At 51.1% G+C, this 15847-nt stretch overlaps 1 protein-coding gene across 1 annotated transcript; it reads right to left on the bottom strand.

The window, feature by feature from the left end:
- Window positions 1-266: 266 nt before the first annotated feature.
- Window positions 267-15595, bottom strand: TMEM222 (transmembrane protein 222). Its single transcript, XM_043574178.1, has 6 exons — window positions 11644-15595; window positions 5720-5804; window positions 4465-4496; window positions 2723-2819; window positions 2508-2638; window positions 267-1358 (listed from the first exon to the last, which is right to left on the bottom strand). The coding sequence occupies exons 1-6, from the start codon at window positions 11835-11837 to the stop codon at window positions 1271-1273; spliced, it is 627 nt and encodes a 208-aa protein (XP_043430113.1). The 5' UTR covers window positions 11838-15595; the 3' UTR covers window positions 267-1270.
- Window positions 15596-15847: the final 252 nt, after the last annotated feature.

The following is a 15847-nucleotide window of genomic DNA, read 5'->3' as shown; positions in this document are numbered from 1 at the left end:
CAATCAGTACTCATCTGCATTGAGGAGAAAGCCCACGGATGGTGGACACGGGAGGGTGCGGAGCTCCCACAGCCCTGGGCAAGGGCCGGGGGTACCGGAGGGAGGAGGACATGCCTGCCAGCTCTGCATGAGGTAAGCACTGGACGAGGACTCCACCACGGCCCTGCCAACCAGACCGCTCTCCAGGGGGCAGGACGGCAGGGAGAAAGGAGCTGAAGGGGCAAGAGACCACTGAAGGCAGAAAACAAGGACAAGACACCTTGGAGTCTGGAGTCAAACTCTTTATTGCCCTGCCCAGGGAGCCCCGCACAAGGAATCCATGGAGCGGGAGTGAGGGGCAGCACGTGCCCTTTCTACAGCTTGAAGATAAGGGGAGCTATGGCAGGTGGGAGGACACGGCTCCCCTCCCGCTCCCTGATGGCACTGGCTGCTCTGACGGCTCCCCACATCCTGGATGCACGGGGTGCCCTCACCGATGCGAGGCCCATACCTGGGGCTGGAGCCCAGTTCTGTTTACATTGCTCTGGGCTACAGGGGGTCGCTCTGGACATGTCAGCATCACGCTACCTGTCCAGGAAGGCTGGGGGAGCCCAGGCCCCAAACTGCAGGGGAAGAAGGGCTCAAATGCCGGGAAGCCCAGGGAGAGTAGGAAGCAGGGGCTGCAGGGGCTGGAGGACACCAGGAGACAGGGCACAACCTGCCCCTGGTGCAGCTTCTGGCAGACACTGATTGGGGGCCCATCCAGCCCTACTAGACCGTTCTAGAGGCTAGTAGTCAAGGTCCCAGAGCAGCTTAGCTTATGAAGGTTTCTCGGTGTCCTCCACCCACCCTGGGACCAGAGCCCTGGCAGGCAGATGTGCTCCAAATCCAGCTCTGGCCCCTTGTGCTGCCTTGTCCGGTGGTCCAAATGTGCTCCCCTCCCCACCGGGCACTGGGCTGAGGCAGAGGGAGCCCCGCAGGCAGTGGCAGGAGCAACGCTACAGAGGGAAGCTAAGGCTTTTCCAACAGATGAACAAAGAGGGTGCCTCAAGGGCGGGGGTCACAAGCCTGGGAAGGAGGGGACAGGGAGCTTCTTAGTGACCAGTGAGACACAACAAATACCCCCGCCCCATGCTCATCCTCAGCCCTTATTCCATCCCATCCAGCCCAGACCCCTGGGTCAAAACCAGCAAACCCATCCCTGCCTTTTGGGGTGAGAAAGAATCTGGAACCAAAAGGGGTGGCGACTGCCTCCTCAGGAGTGTGGTGGGTTCAGGCCATGAGGCAGCCATCACCGAAGGTTAAAGACGAGGCTGACAGTTAGGATGATGCCCAGGAGGAGGACGAAGGGCAGCCAGGTCTTCACGAAGGCCCCGACACTGACAGAGAGAGGGGAGTCAGGATGGGAAGGGCCCGATGAGTGGGAGCACTTCACAGAGCCCTGTCCGGGGCCGCTCCCGCTAAGGAAGCTCCTGGAACCACGACTTAACCCCCAAATTTGGTCAGGTAAGGGAATGGGGCCAGTCCAGCTCGGCACTGACTACACAGGACCACCAATCACAGTCCTATGCAGGGGCTGTTCCAGGTTCCTGGTGGGCATCTGACACCTCACTGGGCAGGCGTGTCTGCCATCTCTGGGCCTCACTGTTCCATCCACAATCACCCCTCTCTAGGGAGGCCTTCAGTCTCAGCGTGGAAGCCAGGCTGCCCTCTGCCCACAGCCCTCAGAACAAGGCCCACTGGGAGGGGAGGGATTGGCAAGAGTCAGCATAATGTTGTGGCTGGAGCTGAGGGATTGGGAGTCAGGGCTCTGCCTCAGTCTCTGTGTGACCACAGTTATGGTCTTCTCAAGGAGCCTCTAAAAGACTTTTGGACTTTAAAAAAAAAAAAAAAAAAAAAAAAGACCCCTAAGTGTCTCCTTTTTAGACGCTCTTAATGATGAGTGCAACTACAGGAAAGCTCAGAGAGGTGGCCAGGTGAGCCCAGGTGAGCGCTGCCTCCCAAGTGGGTGAGTCACTCAACCTCTCTGAGCTCCCTTTACCTGTTAATTGGAAAATTGCCTTTGACCTTACAGGTTGTCAGGCTCTGGCTTCAAAGGTCCTCCCAGGCCACCACTGAGGCCCACCTGCCCAGAACCCTGCCTCTGCTGAGGGATGGGGGGGAAGGGATCCTTGGGGCAGTTACCACACCCTTCTTTGAGGGTCTACCTGTTCACCTGACCTGAGCAGGCTCTGTGGACTCACAGCCTCTCCCAGGAGCCAGAATCATGATCTCCATTTTATCAAGGGGGGTTACAGCTTAGAGAGGCCAAGGCAGGTGGCTGAGATGTCACGGGTGGGACCCAGGTGGAGGTGAACTTCAGCAGAGTCACCTTCCTCTCCACCAGGAACTCAGCTAGTCGCTCTAGAGATTTCATGGCTCCAACCAGCATCTGCTTTGTCCCTGTTGGCTACAGGACTCCACAATGGCCCTGCTGGGATCCTTGGGAGAGAGCAGCCCCAGGGGTGAGCGGTAGGTGGACAGCTCACCTGACGTACTTCCCATAGAGCAGGCAGAAGAAGCAGAGCGTCACCATATTCCAGTTGGTGCTGTTGTTATAGCGCATCAGGTTCAAGGCCAATGCCACATGTGAGTGGCAGTTGTCACAGCAGAGACTGTGCTAGAGACGCAGGAAGGGCTGGGTCAGGCTGGGCTGTGGGGGCCTTGCCACCCTGGCTCCCGCTCTGAGGAGCAGCTCACCTACCATGCGGTGCTTGTACTCCTCAGAGGCGTCGTGCACGGCGGTGTCCCATGCGTTGGGCCCACTAGCGTAGACCTGAGCGGGGTCCAACTTCCAGTACCTGGGAAGAGAGAGGGAGTTCTGGGCACTGGCTCACCTCTTTTACGGTCACTCAGCTTCACAGATGTTCCCTGACGCCTGCTCCGTGCAGGGCCCTGAGCTGGGTGCTGAGGCTGTAGGGGTGAGGCGAGTCCAGGGGAAAGAGCCAAACGGTGGACAACTGTAACCCAGTGTGACATGCCCAGTGCCATGTGGATCCTGGGGAAGATACAGACTAGCTGATGTGGGGGGTATGAGAGGCTTCTGGGGTGACATCTGAGTCTAGTTTGAAGGAAGAGGGGTTAGCCACGCACAAAAGAGGAAATGGGCACGCTGGCCAGAGGAAGGAGCTTGAACAGAGGGAGAGGCACAAGACTGTGCGGGGTACACCAGGAATTAAGTGGCTGGGCAGTGCTGGGGGACTCACAGGGAGAAACAGAGCGATGGGACGTTGGAAGGTGAGTTGGGAGATGCAGGTGGGGCCATGTCGTGGGGGATGTGAATGTCACCCTGAGTTTATTTGCAAGCAGCATTCCCCTAGTCCCTCCCTCCCCCAAATGCCCGATGGGGATGAGGGGGAGAAGAGCCCATGGAGCTGAAAGCTCACAGACCTCAAGCTGAGACCGGCTGTTCCAAGCAAGGGAGTGCCCAGAGGGTCTCAAGTCAGGAAGTGCTGGGAGGGCAGGGTGCCCTCTGGCGGTTGTGTGGGGAATGGCTTGGTGGAGGAGCCTAGAGGCAGGGCATGGACTGGGGCTGCTCAGAGGCTCCTGTCTGGGAACGGGTACCCTGAAAATTGACCTCGAAAAGCAGCCTTGCAGCAGACATACAGCCCAGAGGTCCCTGGCCAACATTTCCACCTGCCTGAGGAAGTAAGCAGGGGTCAGGGAGCCACTTTCAGGCTGCCTCTGCTGTGTGGGATACCAATTCCTCCCTGGGACCTGACTAAGCGGGGGCAGCCTCAGACCATAGGGACTGTTCTGAGCATACTGACTGAGGCACTGTCACTAGGCCCATAGCTGAGGTGGGCCCCCAAAACAGAGAAAATAAAGGGGCGCCTGGCTGGCTCAGTTGGTGCAGCATGTGACTCTTGATCTTGGGGGTTGTGCGTTCAAGCCCCAAAATAGGTGTAGAGATTACTTAAGAAAAGAAAAGAAAAGAAAAGAAAAGAAAAGAAAAGAAAAGAAAAGGAGACCAAAAATCCCAAGCAAAGTATAGCAATAGCTCCTAGAGGACCTGACTACTTTTATTTTCTCTAACCAGAATTCCAAACAGTGCCTCCTTACACCTTAAATGGCTTGTTCACTCCTGAGGGGCAGAAGAATCTAGATTTTGGAATGAGACACCTGCGTGTGAGTCTCAGCTCTGTTACTTCCTGTGCAATCTTGACTAGACCTTTGTCTTTCCTCATCCTTCCAGTGGAGCTGAATATGACCTAGCAGAGCTGAGACAAAGTCTCAGAGTGTAGGCGGAGTGTAGGTAAAGGACCCAGCCAGCGACTGGTGCAGGAAGACGCTTGGCACAGGCTGTATGCTCTGGTGGGGCCTGGCCACCCTTCCCCTCGCCCCCTTCTCGGGGGGCTGGCTCCTGCTGTGTCTCAGAAGGCCTGCCCTGCTGCTTCGTGCAGGAGCCTGGCCCTAGGGCTAGTCACACGGGTGCTCTTCACTTACTTGGCAGGCTTCCCAAAGGCCATGTTGTCTTCCTGTTGAGGGAAAAGTGCAGAAGTCAGTGGAGAACGCGCATCTAGCCTGGCAGACAGACCTGGTCAGCGGTGGAAGTGCAGGGACTAAGAGGGGGTATGACAGGCGGGCAGAAGTGGGGCTGGGCTCTGCTCTGGGGCTGCCACAGCAGCTGAGGTGCCAGCAGCAGTTTCTCTGTGAGAAGACAGCGCTGCGGCAGGAGTGCACAGAAACCCGAGACTTGGAGGGGCCGCCACAACTGCCCCTCTGTGCGGCTCCCAGGCAATTTTCTCACCTTCTCTGGCCCTCATTTGCTCCAAGTTCTCCAGTCAACCTCTGACTGATCACAGGGAGGCAGTCCCCTCAGTGGTAAAAATGACAACACCCTCTGCGTTCCTGACCCAACGGTGGTGGCCCACGCAGTGGCAGCCTGCCTGCATTCAGAGCACGACTAGGGGTTGGGGAGGGGGCCTGAGAGGCTTCCTAGGAGGGACATGTTTCACTCAAGTCCTGGACCTGCCGCATAAGATCTGGGTACGGGAGTTATGCGGGGACAGATGCTGAGTTCAGAATCAGGAAGACCAGCTGACAGAGCTGGTCAAAGATGAATTTCTATAAAAATATACGAGTAAAAGACCTATGTCATGTTAAGATGATCACGACAACTATTAATATAAACATCTTGGTACCACCACATCTCTTCATTCCAGCCCATAACGGAGATGAAGCTGCCACCTGCCAACAGGCAGGATGCTGCCCACTCATCTGGAGGAAGCCCACCGTACCCATCTTGGGCACATCCCCAGGAGACAGACCTAAGAACACAGTGGGTTCACTCTACAAGCCCCACCTCCTCTTCTCCGTGGCCACACCCAGGGAACCATGTCAGCCTCCCCTGTGCCCCCACCTTGTGACTCCCACCTTCTGAAAGTCCAGAGATGTGCTTCCTGGATGATCTGACTCTCCACTCTTGCCTCTAACCCCTACCCATGTCTTGGAACCCCAGGGGTGGGCAAAGGACTGGGTCAGTTAGTTAAGAATCCTTCTGGCCACAGTGCCCTCCTGGCCTGTCCTGGAGGCAAGAGAAGGGGGAAAGGGGTCAAACACTAGTGGGCCAGGGCCAGGACTGTATGGGGCCTGCATTGTCCTGGGCCTCGGGGAGACTGGAAGGCTGCTTCAGACAAGACAGGCCAGCCTTCTGCTTAAGGCTTGGAGCCCACCAGAGGTGGGCAGAGTGGGAACTCACCGAGACGAAGTAGGGGCCTGCAAAATCCCGAATGACTCCTGTGGATGTGCAGATGCCCATGTGGCCGATGATGGGGAAAAACCACCTGTGAAAAAAGGACAGGGAAGGTACAGGGCTTAGGGGGGGTTTTCCAGCTGGTCAGACAGACACTGGGGACACTCCATCCGGTGTGAGAATATGTGAATATGATTTTATATAGCGAGTGTCAATTAGGGTGGCCGGGGGGACTGGGGAAGCAAGAAAAGAGGGGCAAGTACAAATGAACAGCACAATGGAACACCACTGCACGCCACGGAATGGCTGAACCCAAAGGACAATCACGTGGAGTGTGGTGAGGGTGGGGGGTGACTGGAGCTCTTCTCTGTTGCTGGAGGGCGTTTTTACTGCCTTCAAAAACTGGCAATTAGGCTATATGCCTCAGCAATCCCACTTCAAAAAAAATTTTTTTAACATTTATTCCTGTTTTGAGAGACAGAGAGTGACAGAGCATGAGTGGGGGAGGGGAAGAGAGAGAGGGAGACACAATGTGAAACAGGCTCCAGGCTCTGAGCTGTCAGCACAGAGCCCGATGTGGGGCTTGAACTCACGAACCATGAGATCATGACCCGAGCCAAAGTCGGATGCTTAACCAACTGAGCCACCCAGGTGCCCTTCAACAATCCCACTTGAGAGTATACACCCAACAGAAACAAATCCTTATGTCCACCAATGCCATGTGCACGAACATTCATGGCACCTTCATTCAAAATAGCTGGAAACATTTGTCAAAAGTCACTGAACTGCATACTTAGAATGTGTGCAGTTTATTGTATATACATTATACCCCAATAAAATGGATCCCCCTCCCCAGTTTTTATTTAAATTCCAGCTAGTTAACATATAGTGCAATGTTAGTTTCAGGAGTGAGATTCAGTGATTCATCACTTACATACAACATCCAGTGCTCATCACAAGTGCCCTCCTTAGTCCCCATCACCTGTTTAACCAGCCTCCCTCCATACCTCCCCCAATAAAGTTGTTTTTTTTTAAGTTTATTTATTTATTCTGAGAGAGACAGAGCTCAAGTGGGGCAAGGGCAGAGACAGAGGGGGACAGAGGGTCTGAAGCAGGCACTCTGCTGACAGCAGAGAGCCTGATGAGGGGCTCGAACCCACGAACCGTGAAATCATGACCCAAGCCAAAGTGAGATGCTTAGCCGACTAACCCACCCAGGCACCCCAATAAAGTTGATTACCAAAAAAACAAACCTAGAAATAATCCAATGTCTAACAATACTAAGAGGAGTAAGTAAATTAGAGTATAGTCATAAAATGAAATAGTATGTAACAATGAAAAAAGAACAAACTTTTACACACAACACATATTCTCAAAGACATTAGGCAGTGAAAGAAACCTTACATAAAAGTACATGTATAAGAGGCACCTGAGTGGCTCAGGTAGTTGGGTGTCCAATTCTTGGTTTCGGCTCAGGTCATGATCTAGCAGTTTGTGAGTTTGAGCCCTGTGTCAGGCTCTGCGATGACAGTGTGGAGCCTGTTTGGGATTATCTTTCTGCCCCTCCTCTGCTCACACACACACACACACACACACACACTTACTCTCTCTCTCTCTCTAAATAAATAAATTAAAAAAAAAAAGTACATGTATAAATCATTGAGCCACGTACTTAAGATTTGTCCCCTTTATGGTGTATATCTCAGTAAAAAAGCTTAAAAAAAAGTGGAGGGCATTTAAACCAATCTGTGTGCAGGTTTGGGGCGGGGATTGGAGGGTAAGGTTTTAGGGAAGGCTGCTCTAAGGAAAATAACAGTAAGTGGAACGATAAAAGATACGGATAAAAGCATGGTATATTCCAGGAACTTTTAAAGATCAAATTTTTTAAAAACCAAATTTCAGTTGGACCCCAATATGCAAAACATACAGGAACCCCTAAGCTCTCTGTAGTGTGAGAACCATGGTATTCCGGGCTCTACCTAGGTGCTGGACCAACTGATCCAGTTTAAGGACTCACAGGGGACAAAACAAAGGACTCGTTACAGGGCCAGTGGCCAAGTGCTGGGTTCAAAGCTGCACCTTGCTAGGGAGGTGGAGGCCGAACCTGGAGGGAAGCGATTATTAGGGGCTGGGGCAGTTAGCAAAGACCTTCACGGAGCACGTCACTTTTAACCATGGCCTGTGAAACGACAGGATGTCAACAGGCAGACGAAAGCAAAACTCCAAAGCAGCAAAGTGCTGCACGTGTCTGGAGAACGTGAGGGGACGAGAGTGGAGGGAAGAAGCGTGGCCAGTTCAGAGGCTATTCTGGAATATTGGCCAGAGATGAGATGCTAACTAGAGTATTGCTGGTAGGGTGGTGAGAAAAATGGATTCAAAAGGTCCTTAAAAGGCACACTGGGCGGTTTTATGACTGATGAGACAGAGGTCTTCCTAGGTCTGCAGCCCAGGCATCTGAAAGGGTGGTGCGGCCAGAGTGGTCTTTTGAGAACATAATTCAGGTTCCATCATTCCCTTGCTTAACACCCGTTCATGGCTTCCTATGACACTTAACATGCACTTAAGACTCCTTCTGACAGTTTGGCCCTGCCTATCCCTTGAAATAACCTCACTCCTCTTTCTAGCTGCTGTCTGCTTCTGGTTCCTCAAACACACCAAATCCTCCCACCTCAATGCTCTTTTTGCATTTGCCTCCATCTGGAACACTCTTCCCCTAGATCTTCACACAGCTGGCTGCCTCTCATCATTTAGGCCTCAGCTTAACTATCAACTTGGGAGGGCTTCCTTGGCCAGGCCTTCTAGAACAGCCATATACCACCCCAGATGTCATTCCTCTGCTTTAATTTCTTCACAGTATCTGCTGCTACCCGAAATCATCTTGTTTACTTACATGGTTACTGTCTGTCTCTCCCGTGTATAGAAGCTCCAAGAGAGCAGGGGTTTTCTTATTTACTATGGTCCCCAGAGCAGTGCCTGGCATGCAGCTGGAGCTATGAATTCATTGACTGATAAATGATGAATAAATCAATGTCCTGCATTTAAGAGTGGAGTCAGGCTCTGACGGCAGAGCTGGGTTGCGTCTTTGTTTTGGGCAAGTTACTCATTCCCAACTTTGTCAGTGAGGGGTGGAGAGGAATAATTACCTCAACGTGGGGCAACTGTTGTGAGGATTAAGTAGGCTATGTTTGCAAAGTGCTTGACACACTTCCTTGCATTTGGTAGTTGCTCAATGTTGTTACCATGAGGTGTTTATGATAAACACTTGCTATCTAATTGGCCAGACTGGCATAGAGTAAGTTGCTGAACAGCCACAGTGGCCACAGGATGGACACTGAGAATTACGGGAAAGTAGCTCCTCTGGCTTCTCAGACCCTGATCTCACCCGCCTAATTCTTTCGGCCAATTCCTTTCATCTGGTTTGACCAGTACCCCACATACCACAGCTGTGTCACAAATCAGAGTAGAGGCTGGAGACAACAACTCTCCAAGTAGTTGTCTGTCTGGAAGCTCCATGAAGGCAAGCTCCAAGGTGGCTTTATGGACTACTGTCTACTTAGACCTAGTACATAATAGACCCTCAATACTATTCATGGAAGGAAGGAAGGAAGGAAGGAAGGAAGGAAGGAAGGAAGGAAGGAAGGGAGGGAGGGAGGGAGGGAGGGAGGGAGGGAAGGATGAATCAGGTATTGACCCTAGAGGGTTCTACCTGGTAAGGTAGACTGTCTCAATGGAAAAAGCCCCATACTAGCTTCTAAGCCTTTATTTCCTCATCTATAAAACGGGGATGACAGTATCTATTTTCATTAGGTTGATGTAAGGACTGAACAAGATAATGAATATAAAATGTTTAGAATAGAGCCGAGAACAGAGTTCCTATCCAATCTTAGCTGCTTTTATTAGTAGCAGCAGCTATCATCTGGCTTTTCATGCAGAATTGTCAACATCTCTGAGGGGGTGGACAAATCTTTGGATTCAGTTGCCTCCTTTCTGATCCCCCTTCCAAAGACACATGACGGTTCCTTGTGCCACATCTATTCCTAGCTCTGCACTCTAGGTCAGCAATCATCACAATGCACTACAATGGTTAGGTCATCTCTCTCTCTCCCTCCTGCTGGAGGTTTAACAGGGAAACTATGGCTTATTTATCTTATGAACGCATGCATATAGATGTGAATAAAAAGGGGGTGTGAGCTGCTTCTAGCCGAGATGACTGGGGATCATGGTGCCTCCACCTTATGTTGCTATCAGTTCTCTGAAGAGCGGAGGACTCTACGAATGTGTTTCTGAGAACCGAGAAAAGCCAAAGAGGTCTTAAGAAAACAAGATGGGTTTCAGGGGACGCCTGGGTGGCTCAGTTGGTTGAGCATTTGACTTTGGCTCGGGTCATGATCTCGCAGTTCATGGGTTCAAGCCCCACATCAGGCTCCGTGCTGACAGCTCAGCCTGGAACCTGCTCCAGATTCTGTCTCCCTCTCTCTCTGCCCCTTCCCCTGCTCGCACTCTGTCTCTCTCTCAAAAATAAACACCAAAAAATAAAAAAATAAAAAATAAAAAACAACAAACAAAACCAAGACAGGTTTTTAGCAAAACCAATATATTCCCTATCTCTTCCAGTTATTCTCATGTTGCCATTTTATTTTCTTCATAGCACTAATTATTATCAGAAGTTCTCTTATTAGCTTATTGTTTACGGTCTATCTCCTTCCACCATGATTTAAACTCTATGACAGCAAGCACCATATCTGCTTTGTCTCTTCAAATCTTTATCACTCAGAACTACTCTAGGCACAAAGGGGTCACTGAGCAAATGTGTTACAAGCACACTCAATGAATAAATGAACACTCTTTCTTAAAATTTTTATTTTTAAAGGATTCAGACTTGGATGCTTTAAACAAATGCATAAACAGTTGAAAACACAAAGCAAGTGAAGCATTTTAACGTGATACAGAAATTAAAGTCATTTTTGGATCAGCAACATATAAAGCCAAAAAACCATCCCTTCTCCACACCACCACTTGGCTCTTTATGATGGAGGGAACAAATTTCTCTCATCAGGTGAGGGGAAGTAGTCAAAAGAGAGCATGTTGTGGAGTCAGAAGATTGAGTTTGGGATGCCCTTGCTTACTGGCATGTGAACCTGATCCAGACCTTTAATGGTGCAGAGGAAGCCCAGCTTCTTCATCAGAGAAATCCCCACCTTAGAAAGTGACTGTGAAATTCAGAGAAACTGTGAGGTTTTGTGTGGTTTTCATCAGTTGTCAAGGCTGAAATAGGACAGCAAGCCAGCTCCCCCCCAACCCAGAAGCTCCCCACTAAAACAGGCGGCAGAACTACAGGGGCACCTGCTCTCTCTCCTGACAAAAAACGAGGCCACAGAAGGAACACTGCTTTGAGAGGCAGACACTCTGGGACCTAAACTCGCCTTAGGACCGAAATGGTATGTGATCTCCAGGCTCATCATCTTTGAGACAAAGGGTTGGACTCCCAGATCTCTGGGGGCCTTTTCAATGTTGACATCCCAAGAAGCGGTGTGGTCCCAGCCACACTCCCACTCTCGCCTCGGGACTCCGTCTTCTTGCGTACAGGAAGTGATCAGCAAGCATTTGCTCAATGAATGAACAAAGCAGTGAATGAATGGAGATGTCTCCTCAGACCAGGTAAGGGGCCCCTCTTCTGCACGCCCACAGGTCCCGAGCTTCCCAGCCACGGAACCTTTCCCGCCAGTCTACAATTGCCTCTCTCCCTGACTAGACCAGGTGTAACGAGGGCGAGGAGCGTGTCCCATTCGTCAGCAGAAACTGGCTCCGCGCAGGGGGCGAGGAGTGCGGGCCGGACCCTAGAGAAGGGCTTGCAGGGCGTCGGAACCGGAGGCTGGCCTGGGGCCGCCCGACACTCCGCGTCCCCGGGTGGCCGCCGGGGGGAGACTCACGTGAGCACCGGGATGGGCGTCCACACCACGCAGTAGGGGAAGCGGCTCCGGTCCACGTCCATGGCGCTGCTGCCCGAGCCGCTGAACTGCTTCTTGTCCGTCTCGGCCGCCGTCGGCACCTCCACTTCCGCCATCCCGGGCGGGGGTGGCGGCGGCGGCAACAGGAGCGGCGAACTCCCTTCCGCTTCCGCCATGCTGCGCGCGCCCCGCTCCGGCGGGCCCCTGCTCCGGCGCCGCTCGCCCCGTGGCGTCACTTCCGGCAGGTGAGGTCCGCTGGCTTCGCCTTCCCCCGGAGAATTGGAACCGTATCCCTCCGGGCCGGGCCCGCCTGACTCCCGGTCTCGGCGCCCATCAGCCCGGAGTGTTTGCGCCTACACTGCACGGCTGCGGAAGGGATGCCCTCAGGCAGCGCGGAGTCTAGCGCGAGAGACTGAACAAGGAATTCATAATTCAGTACGCTGAGGCCTCCCAGGAGGTGTGATATAGTCACTATTTATTGAACACTTCCTAGGTGCCAAGCACTTGACATACAATGTTTTGCTTTTAATCCCCATAAACTGGTCAAACATGCGAATTTGGGTTATTTCCCTCAGGTTACAAGTTGGAAACTGAGGCTCATGAGGTGAGGTGAGTGGCCACGACTCAAACTCAAGTCTATCTCCCATGTCCTTTTCATTGTGGTCTCTGGCGAGGTAGTGCTAGGGTAGAGGAAGGACAGACTAAAACGCTGTGCGTGGTGTGTGTATAAGCAGGGGAGACTTGCCGGGAGATATTTGAGCTGTCTTGATGTTTGCCAGGTGGCACGGGGGTGGGGGTGCAGGGATGCGTGCAGCCGTGCAAAGAAAGAAAAGGCTTTGCAGAGCGCAGTGTGCAGGAGTGTGAATATCACCTTGGCTGGAACAAATCACAAACCTTAGATTTGATCCGATCCCTTCATTGTGCAAATGGAAAACTGAGGCTTAGGGAAGTTAACCAATTGTCTGAGATCACACACCAATATAAAGAAGATAGGCTTAAATCATGGATACATTGGGCTTTTAAAAGATGCCAAGATAGCCGAAGAAAATGGAATCTGCTGGGATGGGAAGGGGAAATGTAGGGTCAAGAAGAAAGGCAGCAGCTAAAAATCATGCTAGAGGGAAGTAGGGACAAAATCAGAAAAGTGGGAGCTATGCCTTTTTGGGAATGTATTTTTCTTCCATTGAATTACCCCCCCTCCCCCCCAATGCTGATCTATAATAAGCCTGCTATCCTTCCTGTTTCTAACAGCTAATATCTTAATACATTTTGGGGGTTATGTCTCATGGAACTCTAAGGTCCTGATTTCAATGAGCTAATATAGTTTCTAGTACAGATGTGCACTAGATGTTTATTGATTTAATGATTGAATGGGTGTTTTATAAAGGCCTTGCAGGGGCGCCTGGGTGGCTCAGTCGGTTAAATATCAGACTTGGTTTCCCCTCAGGTCATGATCTCGCGATTTGTGATATTGAGCCTCCTGGAGCCTGCTTGGGATCCCCTTTCCCTCTGTCTGCCCCTCCCTCACTTGCACTTTTTAAATAAATAAACACACACATTTAAAAAATAAATTAACAAAAAAAGGCCTTACAGAGATCACAGATGATGATGATTCTAACCTAGTAAAAACATTTTGAGTGGGTTTGTGCTTCTCCCCTGATCCACGTGTAGTGTGTGATCCTTGAAGAACAGCAACCAACATCTAGCACAGAGTTTGGAATAGATTCAGTGTGCAGTATATGTTTGTTGAATGAATAAGTTACACTACTTCTTGATTCAGTCATTATAGCTAATCTCTTCTGGATTACAAGCTCCGAGGAAGGTCTTTGCCTTATACATTCCTCCATCAGTGATGGTGGGTGCCCTTTAATCATTTATTGTACATATAGAGGAATAAACAATCAAAGAAGTCTTTCTTAGGGTCTGCCACAAATTTGATAGCACTAACACAAGTACCACATTTACGCTGACAACCTTCAGTGGCTTCTCATTGCACTTAGGCTAAAACACAAATCTCTTACCGTGGCTTACAAGGCCCCGCGTCATGCCCTTTGTCTTACTTGTTCACTACATTGCAGCCACCCTGGCCTTTTTTTCAGTTCCTCTCATGTGCCACACACTTTCATGCCCCCAAGGACTCGGCACACATTCGTCTGCTGAATGTTCCTCACCTCCTTAAACTGGCTAACTTCTATTTATCCTTCAAGTCTCAGATTAAATGTGGCTTTCTTGGAGAGTCCTTCCCTAAATCAGAAAGTCCCTGTTAATCTCCCTTGGAATACCCTGTTCTTTTCCTTTATAGTACATTTGTAGCTATGTATTGCTGGATTCCCCCACTAGGCTGGAAAGTCTTCGAGGGCAGAGACTATATTTGTCTTGTTTACTTCTGTAAACCTATTGCCTAGAAGTGTCTAGCACATAGAATTTGCTTAATAAACATTTGCAAAAAATGAATGAATGGCACACACAAGCTTGGTATCATAGGCTGGCTGCAGACAGTCCCAGGGCAGGAGCCTAGCTTATCACCTGCTACTTTTTGGTGTCCCAAGCTTCTTAAAGAGGACCATGGAGGCTGCTGGGCATGTAGTTAGGAGTAGTGTCTGATCAGAGGTCCTGAGCTCCTTAGCCTAGGCAGCTACAGAAGCAGAGTCATGAAGAGGGCCAGGTACCTGGAGGAAGAACCCAGCTCCTATGACTCCTTTGGGACGTCTCTCCCAGGTTTCTCCCCCAACCCCTCAGCCTGTCCACAAGGCCCCCTCTCACATGCACACATCACTTGGGTGTCCTCACCCAATAAAAAAGCCTCCCTGGCCTGTGACTTGCCTCCCTTGCTGCTGCCACCTCTATCACCCACAGACAGATGGGAAATCTCCATCAAAGACCAACACTTCCTTCCAGGCTCAGAGGATCACAGCAGGGTCCTGGAAGAAGCTCCTCTAACAGACAGCTCAGGAAAGGATTGACAGGGCTCACAGCTGCCCCTCCCCTCAACACACACACCGACCTAAAATAGGAATGACCATCTGGATCCACTTACAGGGCTGGCTGGGGGAGGGAAGGATAGTAGAGCTGGAACTGCCAAGCTGGGAAATCTTCGAGGGCAAGATGCTGCTTGAAGAGTGAACTCAGGGCACATTCTCTCCGTGGGAGTCACCCACCCCCTCAATTGGCCCCATTTATGAGTCCCCAGGGCTCACATACCACCTCCCTCAGGCGACCTCACTCGTCATCCTGGCATTCAAGGCCCCCATGGTCTGGCTCTAAACCCCAACCTGCTTTTCAAGCCTCATTGCCGTCTCCCTTGGGATTTGCTTGGAGTTAACCTCACTGGGCTGCCCTTCAGAGAATGAGCCCAGCACGTCATCCCTCATGGCATTGCTCACACTGTTCTTTCAGTGGAATGCCCTTCCCCTCCTCTCCTACACTACTTTCAAGGTTTCTGGCAAATGTTCCCTCTTTGCTCCCAGAGCACGAGAGCTGTGTTTTCTACCTATTGAATATTCATGTGTACTTGCATTAGCATTAGCTGTTTACATGCCTGTCTCCCCAGAGAGACTGTGAACTCCTTGAGAAGGGTTCTGACTGGATTTATTGGTCCTTGTAGCCCAAGCACAGCACCCAGCAGATAGGAAGTGCTCGTGAAATGTCACCATTGCTATCCGTTGACCATAGATGGTCTCCTTAAGGGCTCTGTGGAAGAATCACCTCAATCAATAATCCAGGGGAGCAGGGCCAAGCCAGGGGCAATCACTTCTGCAGGCTGGAGTTTCTGCTGGGCATGAGGCACTGTGCCTGGCATGTGGAAGGGCAGAGTCCTCTCTTCCTCAGTCTTCCTGCTTCTGCTCCATTCACTACCTTCTTTGGCTCCTAGAGACAGGGATCCTCCCCATTAAACCCTAAACTGTCTTCCAGGATGGCTCCAAACCGTTCCATGGTGGGGAGGGGACATTCCCCCCCCCCCCCCCAAACTCTTCAGACATTAGAGTTTACAAAACGACTTCCTTCTCTGTTCCATTTTATAGACGGGCAAACTTGCCCAAGATTACAGAAAGCACAGCCAGGACCAGAATCTAAGCCTCTTACTTCCAGGTGGCAGAAAGCACGATGGTTAAACGTGAACTCTGGTCAGCCAGCAAGCCCCGTGTTTCAACTTAAGCTCTGACAGTGGTTATCATACCTTAGGGAA

Source organism: Prionailurus bengalensis, chromosome C1, assembly GCF_016509475.1.
Source record: "Prionailurus bengalensis isolate Pbe53 chromosome C1, Fcat_Pben_1.1_paternal_pri, whole genome shotgun sequence".
NCBI classification, from domain to species: Eukaryota; Metazoa; Chordata; class Mammalia; order Carnivora; family Felidae; genus Prionailurus; species Prionailurus bengalensis.
The sequence above is the reverse complement of the archived record's forward strand: the minus strand, read 5'-3'. Positions and strand labels throughout refer to the sequence as shown.